This window comes from Anomalospiza imberbis, chromosome 23 (assembly GCF_031753505.1).
Source record: "Anomalospiza imberbis isolate Cuckoo-Finch-1a 21T00152 chromosome 23, ASM3175350v1, whole genome shotgun sequence".
Classification (NCBI taxonomy): Eukaryota; Metazoa; Chordata; class Aves; order Passeriformes; family Viduidae; genus Anomalospiza; species Anomalospiza imberbis.
The window spans coordinates 6,962,504-6,981,545 of record NC_089703.1 but is presented as its reverse complement, the minus strand read 5'-3'; the positions used below and the strand labels follow the sequence as shown (position 1 = coordinate 6,981,545).

General features: G+C 60.6%; 1 protein-coding gene across 1 annotated transcript; it reads right to left on the bottom strand.

The window, feature by feature from the left end:
- Positions 1-2,191: 2,191 nt before the first annotated feature.
- Positions 2,192-8,593, bottom strand: PERM1 (PPARGC1 and ESRR induced regulator, muscle 1). The gene is made up of 4 exons (XM_068212787.1): positions 8,457-8,593; positions 5,409-7,889; positions 4,269-4,385; positions 2,192-2,434 (listed from the first exon to the last, which is right to left on the bottom strand). The coding sequence occupies exons 2-4, from the start codon at positions 7,885-7,887 to the stop codon at positions 2,355-2,357; spliced, it is 2,676 nt and encodes an 891-aa protein (XP_068068888.1). The 5' UTR covers positions 7,888-7,889; positions 8,457-8,593; the 3' UTR covers positions 2,192-2,354.
- Positions 8,594-19,042: the final 10,449 nt, after the last annotated feature.

Sequence of the window (19,042 nt, the reverse complement as noted above, 5' to 3'; positions counted from 1 at the left end):
GTGAGGCAGAGGAGAGAGCTGGAAAGGTCAGAGAATAAACCAAGCATTAAAATTTCAGGCTGCTCTGCTCCCTGGCAGAGCGGGGCAGAGGCTCCCAGATCCCCTGGGACCAGCAGGACCTTTCAGTAATTCCTTTCACTCCTGCAGCCAGCTGAGAGCCTCCAGCTCCTGAAATATTCATGCCATCCTCTCCTTCCAGGGTGATCAAAGCAGTGTGGAGTGCACCTGTGACCTGCGGGGTCTGCTGGCACCTCTCTGGGTGCCAAGTCCTGCTGGCATCTCCCGGGCCGAGCTCTGAAGGGTCACACACCAAATATCTCAGACAGCAAAGGGTGACAGGCACCTCCTGTCACCCCCAGAGCACTCAGCTCTCCTGGGAGTAGCACTGGGCTAGAGGCATGGAGACAGTGGGATTTTCCCCCTTTGGATGGGGAAAATTCGGGGGCACCGAGCCTTTCCCTGCTGGAGCAGCTCAGGGACAGCCAGGAGCCACTGTCCCCACTGTCCCCTCTGGAGCAGGGCAGGTGCCCAGAGCCAGGGGATGGCTTGGGACGGATCCAGGTCCCAGCCCATAGCCCTGTCCCGCTCCTGTCCCTGGAGCAGGCCGTGCACCAGAAGTGTTTTCAGTGAAGGGTTTTGGCCAGAAACGCTCCCAGGTCCAGTGAAATCCTCAATCCCTGGGACAGCCAGAAATCACTCGGGCCAGGGTTGAAGCCAGTGGTTTCCAGCCCAGCTGAGGATGCAGCTCCAGGAGCTCCTGGATGCAGAGCAGGAAGGGGATGGAGCTGTGCTGCTGGGCAGTGCCTGCTGCCCCCTGATCGGTTCAGAGGAGCTGCCCAGAGCTCCTGAGCCAGGAGGGATCTGTGGATGGGGCTGCTGGTGCCGTGTGACAGCCAGGCTGTGCCTCAGAGGGGCAGGAACAGGGACACAGGGGACAGTGCCCCATGCCCCTGCCTGCTCTGTCCCCAGGGCTCCAAACCCATCGGCTCCTGCAGCTCTGGCTCCACACACCCACACAGGGCAGTGATTTATCCTCCTGCAAAGCCCAGGGCTCCCTTAACGGCTCCCCACAGACAGAGGGATGGACACAGAAGTAGTAAATGAGATAGAACTTTATTAGAAGCTTCCAGCACATTCCATCTGCTCTCCTCCTCCACAGAAGCCCTCTCAGTGGGTGTCCAGCTGCTCCAGGCCATGCAGAGCCTGTCCAGCTCCAACTCCCAGTCCCAGATCTCGCTGCTCCCTCCTCTCAGCAGTAACCCATGGCCTCCAGCCCACCCCTGCACCCCTTAGAGCCTCCTGGCACTCTCAGCACAAGGAAAGGAACCTCCCCTCTCTGCTGTCACCACACAAACACAGGGCAGAGCCCCCATGGATCTCAATCCCGCACTGGTGCTGTCACCAGGCTGGTGAGGGGAGGAAATTCCTCCTGAGTAATGCCCTGGAGTGGGGAGGGAGGCACTGGGGAGAGGGGGAAACTGAACCATCCCATCCCATTCCACTCCCCAGCCCCACAGCTTCCACGCTCCCCTCACCCCACGTCTCCCCCAGGCAGTTTTGCCTCTCTAGGACGGGAGGCACAAAAGGAAATAAATCAAATATTCAGTCAAATATTTCCCTGCTGATTGGCACAGCCAAACCTGCCCACATCCTTCTCCCTCCTCTCCAACATCCTCTTTCCTGAGACTTCCCTGAGCTCAGCCCCTTTCCCTGCTGCCCTTCCCACCCTGTGGGACCCTCCCCGGCTGCCCCTTCCCCCGTGTGACCCCTGCCCGTCCCCTCCTGCTGTCCAGGGATGGGGACGTGTCCCTGCAGCAGCTGTCCCCAGGGACAGACCCATGCAGGGCTGCGGTGGCCACGTGCGACAGAAACCTTATCCCCGAGCTGCTGGCACCGAGCTGGGCCTTCTTGGAGTGAAATCCAAGAGGATGAGCCCTCCTGGAGTGATCAAAGCCGTCATGGGAGCGCTGGGCTCTGCCAAGGCAGCGGCCCCTGCTTCCCCCCCTGGAGCTGCTGCCCAGCCCAGGCTCAGCCCAGCTCTTCCCAGAGCTCCTTCACAGCCATCCCGGCTCTTTCGTGCGGATGAAGCACTTCCCTGCTTCCTCAGTGCCTCCCTCCTGTGCCACCAGGTGACTCCAGCGGGGAGGAGGGACCAGCGGAGCAGCCAGCGGGCATTGCCAGGGCAGGGCAGAGCCAGCCCCTGTCCTGTCCTACCGTCAGTTCCCGTCGCCAGGAGGGTCCCGCTCCCTGTGCCATCCTGTCCCGCTGGGGAAGCTCTTGGTGCTGGCTCCAGGCTTCTCCCACTGTCCAGAACAAAGTCCCGGCCCCGGGCAGCGGCTCCGGCGTGGCCGGGGTTAAGTCCGGGGGTGCCCTTCCCTGACCTGCCTTCGGAAGTAGCGGATGGCCGAGAGGGTGCCAAAGCTTGCCAGGAACACTGGAAAAGAGCCCAGCACATTCCCACTGTCACGCCAGGTGTTTCTCCCAGCCGTGGGGGTCCCAGTCTGCCCTGTGGGACATGGGGGGGTCACTGCCCGCCCCACCCCAGTGCCCTCCTGCCCCTGGTTGGCATTCCCACCACACGGAATTTGCTCCCAGCGCGTTCCCAGCTGCCCACAGCCTGACTGGCCACATCCAGTCCCAGGGTTTGGGTGCATGGAGACGCCAGCATTCCATAAAAAAGGGCTGGTTTAAGGGAAATGCTCAACAGGCCCCGTTGGTGGTGTGCAGTGGATGGATACAGAGATCCAGAGGGAGATTAATGGATGGGGTGGATACCCAGATCCAGATGGGGATTTCATGGATTGGTTGGAGTCACAGATTTGGAGGTTTGGTCTTGGGTGAGAGACACACAAGGAAAATCCCACCAGGGCTTCAGGACAGCACCTTCATTTCCTGCTTCTGTTTGAGCCAGGAGGACACCAAGAAAAATCCCACTTTGTGGATTTTCTGGGGATTTTCTAGCCCCAGCCAAAAGCAGAAAATATCCAAAACCCCGAATCAAAAAATGTAGGGACACAATAAAGAACTAATGGGGGTAAAACACAAACCAAGCTCTGCTCTGCACTTGTATCCAGTGTTTTTGATTTGGTTTATAAGGGACATTAAGTTCCCTTGATTCCCAAGCAAAACCAGGAATCCAAGCCGTGGTTTTGGACCCCGCACTTTAAATTCAGACTGGGTTTTGATTCATGTGCTAGAAGAATATAATCTCAGCTTGTTAGAAGCCCAAAAGCCCAGAGAGAACGGCTGCTCTGGGCTGTGGAGCCGCTCCTGCCTCCCTCCTCTCCAGGTTATTCCCATCCTGGGGCACAAGGAGCGTATCCCCCTTTCCACACCTCTCCCGGGGCCACCTCCTCCATCCCAATATCCCAGCAGGAAGGGGAGCAGGCCAAGAGCTGCTGGTGATGATGGCAGCGAGCAGCCTTAGCTCAGGAGCTATTCCCAGCCCGCGGTGTCAGCTTCCTGGTGACCTTAGCAGGGAACATTCCTCGCCTGGAAGAGCAGCAGGAAGCCTTGATCCTGGCATTTCTTCCCATGGAAGGGGCTCTGCAGGGCAGGAATGGGGAATGCTGCTCTGGAAGGGTCCTCCAGGCTGCATCCAGGGCAGGAATGGGGAATGCTGCTCTCCCTGAGCCATTCCCTGCTCATCCAGCCACCCCCACTCTCGTGGAATTCTGTGAATTTCTGTTTCCTCAGCTTCCTCTTTCCCCACCAGCTTCCAAGTGCTGGGGTTGGAGTGGAGAGAATCCCACAGATCTCCAGAGAATTGCAGGACTCGGTGCAGGAGGATGATGCCTCCTCTTGGGGGAGAAGATTAAACCTTCCAAGCACATCAGAAAAACACGGGAATTTTGGTGCTGGATGAAGGTTTAATCTCAACTTTGGCCGTGGACAAAAAAATCCCAGGCACGCTTGGCCTTGCTGTGAGGCCAATTTTGTTGGGAATTTTGTCTCTATTGGGATGAGGGAATCTAAACCTGCTCACAGCAGGTCCTAAGGAAGTCCTGACAAACTGAGCCCTGCCAGGGGCTGGATGGAGCAGGACCAAGGCTCAGCTCCAGCCAGCAGCTGCTTTGTAGGGAAAGCACAAAAGTCATGAGCAGGAATCGGCATCAGAGGAGAGAGAAGGCACGGAAACGGCTTTGGAACACCTGGAAGAGGCTGCACTTCCCCACAGGCAGCTGCAGGTATAAATATCCTGGTTTTCCTCCCTGCCAAGTGTCCCCCAGAGCCCTTCCCACCCCTCTCCAGGCGGGCACTGTACGTACTGGTCTTCCAGGCATCCGGAGCCTGCAGGTCAGATGTCTTCACCGCCCAGGAGGCGAAGGCGCAGAAGACGAGGCACATGTCCTTGTGGCTCAGCACCCGGGGGTCCTCTGCTGCTCCTGCCACGAGAGGAGCACGAGGTCTGGGGGCTCTGTGCCACCTCCTCCACTACACCCCTCCCCTCCCTCTGTGACACCAAATCCCCGGTGAAATCGTCCCTGAAGGTGCTTTGGCACCAGGGGTGACGTCAGAGGGGTCTGTGTAGGGCTCTGTGCATTCCCAAAGGACAGTGGCACTTTTGTCACCCCCCTCAGTCCTACACTTTGTTAAAAACCCCAAGGAAATGTTTCTTAAAGCCACCCCAGGCTGCCTCACCCCCTCCCTGCAGATCTCCCCAGCTCTCTGTGGTGGCTGGAATTGGGTCTGGGGAGCAGATTTGGGACAGAGCAATTCCTGGGGACACAGGCAAGGTCCCCTTCCTGTCACCAGTGTCCCCAGGCACACCCAGCTCTAGGACAGCATCTGAGAGTGGTCAGCATCCCTCCGGGCATCCCACCCCTCTCCTGCCTCCTCCAGGGATGAAGACACCCCTGAGTGCTCTGCGTTCCCTGTTCCAGCCTGGAACAGCTGGAGATCAGGTTCTTTTAGCTCCTATTTATTTGATCAGGCTTTTAATTAAAGCTGGCTTATTAATTAGCTGTGAACACCTCAAAGGGGTTTTTCTCCGTGCAAACAGACTGGAAGCTTGATGCTGAGGCTCCCTTTGGGATGGCTCCCTCATTGTTTGGGTTTAATATTAACTCTGAGGCTCTGAGCATCATTTAAGCTCAAAGACAAACCCCTGCCTGTCCTGGTGGATCAAACCTCCCCTTTATTCCCATTTCTCTCACCTGCCCCCAGGAACAGGCAATGTTCAGGTCACCTCTGAGGTATCTGGAAGGTGTTTTTCTGCTCAGGGTGGGTTTTACAGTCCCACATTCCCTGTCCATGCTGGGGGACCTTGGCCAGGAGCACTGGCTTGGCACGGGGACAGAGAGAGGAACATTCCAAGGGAGAACCCCAGGGGACAAAGGGAGCATCCCAAAGGACAGCCAGGGTGACACAGCCTGGGACATGCCCCTGCAGGGGACAACAGGATTTACCTCTCAGTGCCAGGGCCCTGTCTGCATCTTCTGGCCACACCTGGGCTCCTCCCAGCGGGACCAGAGCGAGCTCCTCTCCGGATCTTCTGGGCACCAGGGCCTGGGAGGTTGGGGCTTGGCCTCCTCCCAGCTGGATCTGCCTCTGCAGCAGGGACCTCAAAGCTCTCACAGCTTTCTTCACCTCGGAGGCCGGAGCCGTGGAGAAAATCCCTCTCCAGCCCATCCTGTTGGGGGCTGTCTCTGGGAGGAAGTGTTCATACACTTCAGGGACTGAGAAAACCACGGTGTCCTTGCCTGGAGCAGAGCTGGGAGCCTCCTTGCGCAGCCCAGGGCGCTCCAAGCCTCTGAACTTCTTTCTTTTCCTGTCTTTAGCTTTGCCTTTTTTCCTGCTTCCTTCTGGCTCAGTGAAAAAATACTCGTACAGTTCGGGCCAGGAGATCTCCCTCTGCAAGGGGGATTTGCGCCCCTCCAGGGAGCTGCCCAGCTCCTCCTCCTCCTGGGAATCACAGAACAGGTACTCGTACATCTCGGGCCAGGTCACATCCAGGGAGCTGGGCTTGCCAGAGACCCCGTCAGCAAAGAACAGGGGGCTCACAGCCCTGGGGAGCTCAGCTGCAGCTTCCCAAGGGATCCCAGCCGCAGGAATCGTGGGGATCCTGGCTGCAGGCTCACACGGGATCTCAATGGCAGGGATCCTGGGGAACTCAGCTGCAGGGATCCTGGGGATCTCAATGGCAGGGATCCTGGGGATCCCAGCTGCAGGAATCCTGGGGATCTCAGCTGCAGGGATCCTGGGGATCTCAATGGCAGGACTCCTGGGGATCCCTGTTGCAGGCTCCATGGGGATCCCCACTGTAGGACTCCTGGGGATCCCAGCTGCAGGCTCCCGAGGGATTTCAGGTACAGGTTTCCTGGGAATCGCAGCTGTAGGCTCCCAAGGGATCCCAGCTGCAGGAACCTCAGGGATCTCTGAGGGCTTCCTGGGAATCTCAGCTGCAGACTTCCTGGGGATCTCAGCAGCAGGAATTCCAGGGATCTCAGCAGCAGGAATTCCAGGGATCTCTGAGGACTTCCTGGAGGTCTCCGTTGCAGGAATTCCAGGGATCTCAGCAGCAGGAATTCCAGGGATCTCAGCTGCAGGAACTCCAGGTATCTCAGCTGCAGGCTCCCCCCCAGCCCCTTCAGCAGCATTCCCTCCAAACGCTGCCGCGTTCCCGGGCTGGAGAGGCTTCCCTGGCATCTCCTGGCTCGCCTCTCCTGGAGGAGCCGAGGCTCCATCGTCAGGGACCACTGGGACACTGTCACGTACGCCCAAGCCACCGGCCTGCCCTGCCTTTGGCGGCTTGGTGGCCTTTGTCTTCCCTGGGGACTGCGCCCCCGGCTCCTTCCCCCGGGGCTTTGGGGGAGCGGTCCCGACATCGCCGCCATCCACGCCGGGGCCGGGCACCGCCCGCTTGTTCTCCGCAGCCTCGTCGCTGCCCAGCCTCACCAGCGCTCCCTTGGCCGCCTTGTCCTTCCCTCTGCCCTTCCGAGGGGACATCGGGGAGCCCGGAGGTGCCTTCCCGGCCCCGGTCGCTCCCGGTGCCGCAGTCGCCGCAGGGTCCCTGTCCCCCTCGGTGGCGCTGGCTCCGCGCTGCTTGCGGCTCTTCCTCGGCTGCGCCGGCACCTTGGGCCTCACCACGCTGGGGGATCCGCCCGGGGAGCTCGGCTCCGTGCCCGCCTTCTCCTCCTCCGGTGCCATCCTGGGCCCCGTCCCCAGGGACGGGCTCGGGGGGTTCCCCGCGGGTCCCCGCAGCCCGGGCTCCGCGGGGACAGCGCTTTTCTCGGCCGATCCCTCCGCCGAGGCAGAGGCTGCTGGAGCCTCTGGCTGTGCCACCAGCTCCGGCTGTGCCACCGCTCCCGGCTGTGCGGGCAGGGCTTGTCCCCCTGCTGCGTCCCCGCCCTGCTCGGGGGGTCCGGGGGGCTCCATGGCCCGGCTGCCCCCGGCCGCTGCCACCGCCGTGTCCTGCCCGGGGCCGCCCTGGGCTGTGCCACCGGCCGGGGTGGCCGCGGGTGGCCGCGGCGGCTGCCTCCTCTGGGCACTGGGCATGGCAGCGGCTGCCAGGCACCTGGGCTTGTCGCTGTCGCACAGGAACCTGCCCACAGAGCCCAGCTCCGCTTCGTCCTCGCTGCCCGACAGCAGCTCCGGCACGGAGAGGTGCCCACGCTCCGGCCGGCGCAGGGCGGTGTCACCGGCCACCCCACGTGGGACAGCGCTGGCCGTGCCAGGCGCTGGCTCGCTGCCCGGCCGGGCTGCGGTCACCCCGGCGGTGCCGCGGGGACAGTCCCGTCCCGAGGCGTCCCCTTGCTCAATGTCACTGAGGCACTGCTCCTCGGCCGTGGCCAGCGAGGCCGGCGCCAGGCTGCACTCCTCGGAAGCCTGGAGGAACTCAGCCCATTCCCGGTCGTTCAGCTGGATGCTGTACTCGAAGTTATCCATGCCTGCAGCAGGGGAGCGGCGACACGTCAGGCGGGAGGGGGTGGCACCGCTGTGGGCACACGGAGGCCAGGTGTGTGCCCCCAACCCTTTCTCCCAGTTCCTCCCTTCCATCTGCTCATCTTCACCCGCTTCCAGCCGAGACCCAGCTGGAAATTCCAGCCCCTGGCAACCTCAGCAGGATGGGGATGGCCGTGCTGGACCACAAGCCAGCCAGCAGTGGGAGACGCCACTGCCACCCCCTCTCTGTCCCCGCTGCCTCTGCTCCCCAGCACGGCAGCACCGGGGCTTTGGGATGCTCCCCAGAGCTGCACAGGGGCTTTGGGATTCTCTCCACAGCAGCATCACACCCCACACCCCCCTTTCCTGCCCGTTTTGCCTACAAGCCACCTTAAACCCGGCACGGGTTTTCCCGAGCGTTCCCGAAGCCCAGAGCACCCAGGGCATTCCCGCACAGCCACGGCAGCAGCCCCGCTCTGCCCGGGGCCCTGGGCAGCACAGCCCGGGGGGATGCGGCAGCAGGACCAGCGGGGAGGTGACAAAGGCCGGGGAGGTGACAAAGGCCGTCCTACCTGTCCCCCAGCCCCGGGCGGGGATGGAGCCATTCGAGGAGCCACGCAGGAGAGCCCTCCCAGCACAACATGATGCCGTCCCCTCGCCGGGGGCAGAGAGCCCGGCTCCAGCTCAGATCCATTCAAGGGCTAAAAATAGACCCCCCCTCCCTCCCCGGTGTCACTTGAGATCCCAGTGCCACCGGCCCGGAGAGGGCAGGCCCATATATAGAACTGGTGGGGGACATGCCAGGGTGACAGCCAACGTGTGACTGTGCCACAGCCACGCCTGGGGGCACCGGGACCACTCCTGGTGCCCCCTGCTCCCTTCTGGGGTCACTCCACGGGGAAAGGGGACAGGCCATGGAGCGCCCAGCCTTTGGCACATGTGGGTGGCAGTGACTGTCCTTTTTCCCACAGAGCCACTTCTTTGCCTTAGTCACCCTCTCCAGGGTGACACAAAATCACCTCAGGGGCAGGGTTCACCTATTTAGGGCACTCCCAGAGCATTGACTGCCAGCCTGCTGCAGGGTGACATCAGGAGGTCACGGTCAGAACCAGGGTCTTGTGACAAACCTCGCTGGCCCTGTGGCAGCTGTCCCATGGCACCCAGGGCCACCCGGGCCACGTGCTGTGGGCAGCCTTGGGCAGCAGCCTCGGGGGGAGCCTGGCACGGGGGAGTGACAGAGTGGCCAAGGGTGGCCTGGCAGGTCACGAAGCCAAGCCAGAAATAACCCTCGGCTCCCACGAGCCCCTGGCCTTCCTCCCACCTTCCTCCCCCTCCCCATCCCAGGGTCAGAAATAGCTGCCCTGAAGGAGCTGCCTGCAGGACAGGGGCTGGGAAAGCGAGCCCCAGCCCAGCCCTGCTGCCCCCAGCACTGCCCCGAGGCTCCAGCCACCCCCTCGGCCACCAGGACACCGCAGCTGGACATGGCCGTGGCCAGGGCTGGGGACACTGTGGGAGCTGAGAGGGACCCCTGGGCTCTGCACCCCCCTGGGGGTCCCACAAGGGCTGGGACCGCTGGGCTCTGCACCCGCCTCGAGGGTCCTGCCCAGGGCCAGATGCTGGCCATGCCCCCCCTGGCCACCCCAGGGAGCCGGGGGACAGCTCCGGGCTCTGTCCCCACAGGCAGGGGACAGCGGGGCCCCTGTCCTGCCCTGCTGGCGCGGCACGGAAGCTCCCCGTGGTGGCTGCTGTCCCGCACTGCACGGCCAGGAGGGACCCAGCAGAGCCCAGCCCAGCAGCAGCCGGAGGAAATATTGCCCAGGACACGCTTCCCTCGTCTGCCGAGAACATCTGGAAGGAAGAGCTGCTCCTTCCCAGCCCATCTCCCGATCTGCCCACGCCCCGCTCCCCTCACACGCCTCGCAGACCGGAGGGGAAACCAAGCGGTTTCCTTTTCTTGGCTCAGCCGACTTCCTTCCCTTTGAGCCGGGGAAACCTTTAAACTCGGAAACCTTTAAACTCGGCCTGCAAAGCAGCAGGGAGCAGGGAAGGGGCAGAGGCAGCAGCCGGGGCCGGCAGCCAGCGGCACATGGATGGTGCTGGGATGCTGGCATGGTGCTGGGATGATTCTGGGATGCTGGGATGGTGATGGGATGGTGCTGGGATGATTCTGGGATGATGGGATGGTGATGGGATGGTGCTGGGATGATTCTGGGATGCTGCAGGGCTGCTCCAGCCCCGTCCTGTGGATGGCACCCAGCACCTCCAGGACGGACACTGTGGGATTAAGGACATGATATAAATAACCAGTGTCAGCCTGTCATGAGAGAAGGGCCCAAAATAAAGCAGCAGATGTGGCCCCTCTGTGCCTGCTGGGCACAGCGTGGGAGACGCAGCCAGGGTCAAGGGCAGGGAAAGGGCAAGAAAACTGGGAATGCTGTGGGGGGCACTTCCTTTGGGATAGAGACACCTCCAGGCTCAGCCTTCACCACTCCCACTGTAAAGGAACCTCAGTGCCTGGGAAAGGAGCTCTCAGGAGTGGAATAATTGGAATATTCTCAATATGGAATAATTGGAACATTCACAATATGGAATAATTCCCTTCCTACCCAAGAAACTCCATTTGGGAACATTCTACCTTTGTGCAGCTTTTCAAACCAGCCCTGAAGCATCACGAGTGTGGGGGCTTGGCTGAATTCCCCGTGAGACAGCCCAGACAATGCAGAGAAATGTGGGTTTGATTAGGAAGATCCTCCCTGCCCTGATCTACACCCATCACATGCTGTGCGTCAGGGCAGGAAGGGAGAGATTGCAGGAAAAGCAGTGGGAAAAAAATAAAGCAGAATGGAAAAAGAAATCTGTCCACAGCTTCAGGAGCCAGACAACCTTGGCCCATGCTGCTTGCCCGGGACAGAGAGGTTTATTTGTGATTATTTTCTCATTCCTCCTGCAGTTTAGCTGGATGATCCCTGAGCCTCAGGCACTCAGAGCAGTGGCCTTGTGTGTCCACGTCTGGCTGCTTCCCGGACACCCATCCCGTGCTCTGCCCTGCCCTTCCATCTCCTGATCTGCCCCTGATCTGAGCCATTCCTTCCTTTCCATAAATTCCCGCGGGGTCCAACCTGCCAGAGGGACAGCTCAGCTGCTCACGGCCAGGAGACCTCCCTGGGAAAAACAGCAATGGGGATCCACCCCAGGGAAAGCCTGGGAGGAAGAGCTGCGTGCTGAGGAAAGGGTTAACCCTGCAGTGAAACTCGGAGTGCAGCAAAGCCGCAACCACCCGGCTGGTTTTGCTGGTTTGGGGGCAGGTGAGCAGCAATTATCACCCCCAAACCACCCCAGCTCCGCATTGTTTTTGCCCAAACCCTTTAACTTTTTTTGGTTTTGGGGGGTTTTCGGGTTTTTGGTTTTTTTTTGCCTGAAACTCACTCCCCGGGCTCTGTTAAAATTCCAGCCCATGCTCCCCGAGCCGCCGGCAGCGGGCTCATGCAAAGGTCACACTCGGCTCACTTGAAACCCAGCCCGCACTCGCCTGAAACTCTGCCAGGCTCTTCCCAAAGCTCAGCTCCTGGCCGGAGTTTCGGGTTGCTAATCCAAGTCCCGCCGGGTTTCAGATTTCTGCGCAAATTTCGGCTTTGCTCGCCCAAGAGCAGCCCCGGGCTGCACCGTCCCGCCGGGGCAGGGGGTGGCAGCGCCAGGGGCCGGGGTGGCAGCGCCAGCCACCTCCGAGGAGAGGGAAAACGGAGCAGGGCGATCCTCAGAGGCAGCAGGATGTGCTCAGGATGCAGGAGCAGGGCGGCACTGTCCCCGGGGGACAGCGTCTGCGAGTCCCCAGCTGTGCCTGGCCAGGCTGTGGGACACTGTCCCCTGTCCCAGAGCTGTCCCCGGGCACAGATCCCAGCAGGATGAGAGGAGTCGGTCAGAGAGGCTGTGGCTGCCCACGAGAATGTCCCAGGCCAGGCTGGACAGGGCTTGGAGCAGCCTGGGACAGGGGAAGGTGTCCCTGCTGTGGCGTGGGTGGCACTGCATGAGCTTTGAAGTTCTTCCAACCCAAACCATGCCGTGATTCCGTGACTCTGGGTAGCACCGTGACACCATGGCCTGGGTGGCTGTGGTGCTCCTGCCTTGGGGACAGCAGCTGTAGGGCCAGGTGACCTCTGCCATGTCCCAGCCACCTCCCTTTCCATGCTGTCCACTGACTTCCTACCCAGGCAGAGAGAGCCATTCTCTTTCTTCTCTTTATTCTCTTCTATTATTAATCCATATTATTACTCCACTATTATTCTATTTATTCTGTATTTTTTTTTTAAGTCCTGAAAAGAGGCCTCTGGGCTGAAGTTCCAGCTCGCAGGAATCCGTTTTCCCCCCGAACCCGGCAGGATCAGCGTTTTACCTGGGCACTCCTTTTCCTGCCGTTTCCACTAGATGTCACTTACAGCCACGAAGTCAGCGCTTTCCTGGGATTTTTCACCTCCCCTCCGGCGGCTCAAACGCTGTGGAGCGAGCCTGTGGGAATCCAAAAAACAGGGTGTGGGGTGTGCAGAACGGGGGGCTGTGCTGGTACCGGAGCGGCCGGGGGAGGGGAGGGGTTGGGGGGATCTCCTGAGCATCCATCCAGCTGCTGTGGGAGGAGGGAAAATCCCAGTTCCACAAGGCCGGGAGGGCAGGGGCTGTGCTGACACTGCCTGGGGCACCTTGGGAACCCCTGCCCTGGAAGGTAAATGCTCACTGATGCACACGGGGGTCACCAGTGTCACCCTGGGCATCCCTGGCAGTGTTGTCCAAGCGCTCCTGGAGCTCTGGCAGCCTTGGGAATGTCACCATTCCCTGGGGAGTGGCTCAGCAGCCACGGGGGGGGGGGGAAACCCTGCCCAAAAATCCAACCTGACCCTCCCCTGGCACAGCTCCAGCCTTTGCCTGGGTCCTGCTCCTGGTCTCCAGAGCAGCACCTGCCCCTCCTGAGGAAGCTGCAGTGAGGGGTCCCGGGACCACGAGCTGGACTCCTGGGCCACCTCTGTGTGTCCTCTCTCCCCTGCAGCCAGAACCAGGCGAGGGAGAGCGGCTGCTTTGGGATGGAGCACTGGAGGGAACAAGACAGAGAAAGGGAGGAGGACCTGAGACTTCTCCCGGAGTGTCCAAGCTCTCCCCTCCCTGCCCTGGCTGCGGGCCTGGAAAGGGAACGGTAGCAGGAGCAGCAGCCCCAGCTCCGCTCGCTGTCCGAGCGCTGATTAACGATGTTTTGGGTTGAAAGGGCCTCTCCTCGCAGCCCAGCCCCAAACACAAGCTGTTCCACATCTGCGGGGCCCTGTCAGCCCGCAAGGTCCCGAGCTCCTCACCCCGGCGCTGCCCACCCCCTTCCCAGCAGCTCCAACGCCCGGGCGCGGCGGCTGTGTTGTTGTAACTCCGCACATCCCTCGCTCCCCGCGCTGATCCCGGCGCTGATCCCGGCCCACCCACTGCCAGCAGCTTCAAAGAGCGGAGGCCAGGTCAGGTTGCAAACACAGCGGAGCCCCGGCAGCTCCGCACGCGCGGCTCGCCCAGCCCCGCTCCCTCCCGGCCCCTCGCCCCGGGCACGTCCCGGCTCCAGGGCTGCCCCAGCCCGCCTTGGATTAAAGCAGAGCCCAGGACTGCCGGTTTTATCAGCTTTTGTAGAGGCCGGGTAACTGAGAGGCGTTTTAAAAGGTTTTATTCTGTTGCTAGTCTCGATGAAGAGAGAGACAGAAGAGATGTAAAAGTCGTTTTATCAGAAGCTACTCTATTTCCTGGTTACAATACCTTATAGATGTTTTTTAGCCTGTATAAACTTCCCATCAAATTTCAAGAATTCTTTACAAATCCATTTCTCACAGAGGGCATTCATTAACCCTCTCAGTTCCGAGGCTCCAAAGCAGCAATTCCCAAATGCTTGGGGAGCTGCCCACGGGAAGGGTTTCCAAGCCCCCCGTGGATGTGCCAGCAGCGAGGGACGGTGACACCGCGCCAGCTGTGCAGGAGGGAGCTGTGCCAGGAGCAGCACCAGGCTCAGCCCCAAGGCCTGAGGAGCCCAAATGCCACTGTCACTAAAGCTCAAGCTCTCTGCCAGCTGACGGCTCCCAAGGACCTGAGGACGCCGCTCCCCTGATCCTGAAATCCGCCGCCTTCGCTCACCCGGGAATGAGCAGCTCCGGTCTGAGCAGAGCTTCCTTTCATTTGTTCCCACGTTTTTGAACACAAACCCCACAGAGAGTCCCAGCCAGCCCTGATCTCCTCAGGTTGGAGGTTTTTACAGAGGTTTCTGAGGCAGAGTTAGGATAAGAGCGGGTGGAATGAGTCTGGATTGTTCACTCCAGTGCCTCAGGGGCTCCCAGCAGCCAGGGCAGAGCAGCAAAGGGAAAAACCCAGAGCTGGGACAAATCCTGGAATCCTGGAATGGTTTGGGCTGGAAAAAAAGCTCAGTCCCACCCCCTGCCATGGGTAGAGACAACTTCCACTGTCCCAGGCTGGTCCAAGCCCCTCCAACCTGGCCTTGGACACTGCCAGGAATGGGGCACAACTGTGCCAGAGCCTCCCCACCCAAAATTTCTCCCCAAATTCTTCCTTTTCCGAGCCACAGTCCCGTGTTTCTCTGTTGGTTCCACAGCCCCACTTTTCCCAGAGCCCTCCTGGCAGCGTGGGCAGGGCAGCAGCCCTGGCTGGGCTAATCAGCTGCTGGGTAATTGGCCAGGCAGTGCCTGCAGCCAGCGAGGGGCTGCTGGAAAGGGGCTGGAGCGAGGCAGGCAGCAGCTGAGGCTGTTCCTGCACCTTTTTTATTCCTCCCCCGGGGGAGAGAGGCTCAGAAACTCCCGGCATGGGACCAAGGCTCCCCTGCTCTGGCATCTTAACAAGAAGCAGCTGCTCGAGGCAGAGTGAGGAACCGCACAAGGAAAAGGCCCCGCTGCATTAATTAAAGGTCACAGGGCCATTCCAGAGGCTTCCCAATTACCTCTGGAAGAGTGTGGCTAATGTGAGATAATGATGTCATACAGCCACTAATGAGGCAGGTTATCCAAACCCCCGGCCCCCTCCCTGCGAGGATTTCTGGGATGAGCCAGAGGGAAAAGGGCCACTCTTCCCTCTCCACCTTTTCCTTAAGGACGCTGGATAATGGAGCCAGGGGAGGCAGGAGGAGAGGCCACGGCCCTCTGTGAGGTTTTTGTGCCGAGGAGCAGCTCGGCAAGGCCCCTTCCCCTCTGGAACTGCCCCTCAGGAGTGCTGTCAACAGGACATTGTGGGGCACTGACCCCGCTGCCTCAGTGCTTGGGCCAAGCCCAGCCCCATTAGCGCTCCTTAATTGAACGTAATTGGGAGGTGGAAATCTGCTCCTGTTCTGGAAGGACCCAGCCCAGCAGGGAACAGCGCTGGATGGGGAGAAGGAACCACTGGATCTTCTCGCAGCATCCCTCAGGGCGGGAGGAAAAGTGTCCTGGGGCTGTGGGACACAAAATCCCACTGGGATGGTCCCCTCTGAGGAGCAGCCTCCTCTCCCTCACCTCCAAGGGGTCTTGGGTCAATATTGGTTTGGGGGGCAGATGGAAAAAGTGCTGGAATGCTCAATTCCTGCACCAGGCAGGGACAGAACACTGGGACAGGGATTAGAGTCAGCCACAAATGGGAAAAAAAGCCTCAGGGTGCCAGTTCCTGGGATGGGAAGGGGAAAGGGAACAGAGAGCCAGGGAAGCACGCAAAATGAAACAGTGTGAACATCTGGAGTGGAGAGAGGTGTCCACCCCCAGCTCCACAGCTGGGAACTGGGATGAAAGGCTGAATGTCCTGGGAGAAGCCAGCTGGGGAGATGGGATGTGCCGAGGGAAGCAGCCCCAGAGCCCAATCCCAAACCCAGACCCTGCAGAGGGCTAAGCCCGGGTGAGGGGCTGCTCATTTTCCAGCTGCTGGATCCAATTTTGGGTTTCTGAAGCACAGGGGGCCCTTCCCCAGCATCCCCCCCACTGCAGGGACACCAGAGGCTCCTTTCTGTCCAGGGAACGTTCACCTGGGTACCACCAGAGCTCTGCAGCACGGCTGGCTCAGCGGATCTGGCAGCCCTGGGAATGATGGAGAGCTGCACAGCTGGGTGAGCTGCACAGCTGGGTGAGCTGCACAGCTGGGTGAGCTGCACAGCCGGGTGAGCACCACAGCCTCCCTGCAGCTGCGGGTGGCACCCACAGCACGGGGCAGCCCTGGGAATGCTCCCCAGGGCTCTGCAGGCTGGGAGAGGTTCCCGGTGGCCAGGCAGCTGCAGAACTGGGCTGACAGAGAGAGTTCAGCCCCTGCCTGGCTGCTGCTCCTCCAGGAGGGATCCAGCGTGGGACTCATCCCCTCGGGAGCCCTGGGAAGGGATCAGAGTTCAGCAGCAGCTTCTCCTCGGCCTCTCCCCGTGCCTTCCTGCTGTTTGCTCAGGTAGTTCCTGCAGCAGCACTCATCTCTTTCTGGCCCAGGCCTCCACTTTGTCCAGGCCCTGAGCTGGCTTTTCTGGATCATTTCTTTTCCCAAGCCAAGTGCTTCTGTTGGCAGGGAAAGCGGAGGCAGCACAAAGGAGAGATCAGGAGCCCTGCCCTGAGCCGGATCCACCTGCAGAGCTGCTGGAAGGGACAGCACAGCAGGGACAGAGGCAGGAGAAGCAATTCCTCCTCTCCTCGGGGAGCTGGGAGGTCTCCCCCACCCAAGGTCTCAGCAAAGCCCTCCCAGACCCACAGCAAGGAGCTGCAGACTGGAGCTCCCGGGGGTAAACTGCAGTGACCCCTTTCCAGAGGAGCTGCTGAGCTCAAACCGGATCCAAAGCCATAAAAGTGGAGGATTTGAGAGCAGGAGCTGCCAGCTGCGACTCCTCAGGCTCTGGGAACAGACAGCACATGACTGGGCTGAGAGCGTTGCAGGGGGAGGCAGAGGAGGAGGGAGGAACCTCGGAGCTCTCCCAGGAAGGCAGAGCTGAGCAGCGCCGGGGCCGTTCATTATCTGCAGCTCCCAGCCCTCCCACATCCTGCACGGCAGAAGGAAAAGTTGTCAGGGCAAAGTGAGCATGGGAGGGAGGGAGGGAGAAGAGAGATGAAAAGACTGAAAAGGCAGGAGCGGGAGGAGCAGAGGGTGCAGCAGGATGCAGCTTTTCCAGGGGGAGGGTGCCAGGGACAGGAGGGCACAGCCCGGGCTGATAAGGAGCTTTCTGCCCACCAGGATCCCGTGAATTCCCAGCCAGGCTCCAGCAGCCAAGGGTGGGGTATTGTCCCTCTGCCAGCACCATGACATCTGCTGCAGGAATTCTGCTCCCCCAGGCTGGGTGGGATTTTTCCATGCACTCATGGATCAGGCTAAATCAACAAAATCTCCCAACCTGCAGTAAAGGAAGAGACTGGGAAGGGCTGGAGCACTAAACCCTGACCTTTGCTAATCCCCAGGCAATAACTGCAGGCGAGAAGCTTGCTGCAGGCACTGGCAGACTTTGCTCTCCCCACGGGCAGCATTTTTAACCTTCAGAGCAGCCGGGCTTTCCTGTCAGCCTGCAGCAGCAGCTGTGGGGCAGGGGATGGCTGTGGGAGCTGGGAGCTGTCAGCTGCTCCCAGGATGATCCCAGCACTGGCTGGCCACGGGGCTGGGGCTTCCAGGGAAGCTGGGATGCGCCTCAGGAGACCTTCTGAGAGCAGCAGCACCTCCCTTTGCTTACTTCTCCATTTCTAAAAATGGGGATAACGAGGCTGAGGCCTTGGAGATGTTGCTATAAAAAACAACCCCTGTGTAGCAACTGGAGTGCTTACAGCAGACTGGGAAGGTGCTCCTGCTTCCAACCAAAATATGGATGTTCTCAGCAAATTCCTTGGCTCGTCTGGCAGCATCAGGACCCTCAGCCACGAGCCAGGCCCAGTTCTGGTTCCAGATTTCTAGCCCCTGGTGCTGCAAACCCAGGCTGTCCCCAAGCTCCGGTTTTGTGCAGCCCCTCGCCTGCTGCAGCACTCGAAACGTCTCCAGCTTGGGGAAATAAACAGAGGGTGGCAAAGCTGAGCAACACCTGCTGCAAAGCCGGCCCCAGTCCTCCTCCTCCTCCTCCTCCTCCTCACCCAGACGCACAGCCAGGCAGGAGCAGAGCTTCCCACTGGGAATGTTCCTGTCCAGATCCATGGCCCGTCAGCCTGGCACGCTGTGCCACGGCAGGGAAGCTGTGCGGAGCTGTGTGCATCCGCACAAGAGGCAGGGGGACAGGCTGGTGCTGTCCTGGGGCTGGGGGCAGCGGGACACCCCCACTTCCCATCTCTGCCAAAACCCAGAGCCCTGAGCAGGGATGCAGGATTCCCGCAGGACACGTTCAGACCCCTGCCCCCAAACGCTTCAAAAGGAAATAAAATCCCTGGCAGGTGAGCGGCTGCGCCTCGTCAGGGGGCTCCAGGGCACAGCCAGACCCAGCCTGGCTTCCCCCGTGCCCCGAGCCTGCCACGTTCTCACTGGTGTCACCATCGGTGTCACCATCGGTGTCACCATCGGTGTCACCATCGGTGTCACCGGCTCCTGCTGCGCCGTGGGGACGGTGACTCAGGGAACGGTGACTCATCCAAAGCCTGGCCCAGCTCTGTGCTGATGGAATCGCTTCCTCAGCGCCACTTTCTGCAGGCAGAGACCCGGCCTCCAGCTCTGCAAGCCCTCATCCTCCTCCGTCCTGCGAGCCCGGCTGGAAATCTGGGAAGAGCTTGTTTTCCTCGGGAAGCTGCACCCGACTCCTCTCCAAGCAGAAAATAAACACCGAGTCTGTCGCCTCTGAGTTATGGGCGACTTTAGAGGCTGCAAGTGTGAAAAAGTTAATTGCCTGACACTGCAGTTAATCACCCGGAGCTCCGGCCGCTCGGCGGGGCTGTGCCAGGGCCACCCCCGAGGGGCGGATTGTGTCAGACCTGTCACCATCCCCAAGTGCCCCGGCAGGAGGGTGCCCCGCGCCTGTCTCTGCTCGCCGGACTCTTGCCCAACCTCGCGGGTGTTGCAATCGCGGGAGCTCGGAGGGTTTTGTGCTCGTGTGGATTTGCACGAATAGAGGGGTGGAGAGGGAGAGAAAAAGCCACTTGGTGGCTTTCTTTGAACGCCCTCGGAAGTTTGCAAAGCCATCAGCGAGTGGTGCCTGCCCGGGACCCCCGGGGGCTCACTCGGGGCTGGGGATGGATGGAGCTCG

Excerpts from the sequence above, each read along its gene's own strand:
- PERM1 (XM_068212787.1), bottom strand. The coding sequence starts at position 7,887 with ATGGATAACTTCGAGTACAGCATCCAGCTGAACGACCGGGAATGGGCT. Across the intron at positions 4,386-5,408 it reads CAGGGCCCTGGCACTGAGAG|GAGCAGCAGAGGACCCCCGG; the intron begins GTAAATCCTGTT and ends CTCTCGTGGCAG. Across the intron at positions 2,435-4,268 it reads TCCGGATGCCTGGAAGACCA|TGTTCCTGGCAAGCTTTGGC; the intron begins GTACGTACAGTG and ends GCTCTTTTCCAG.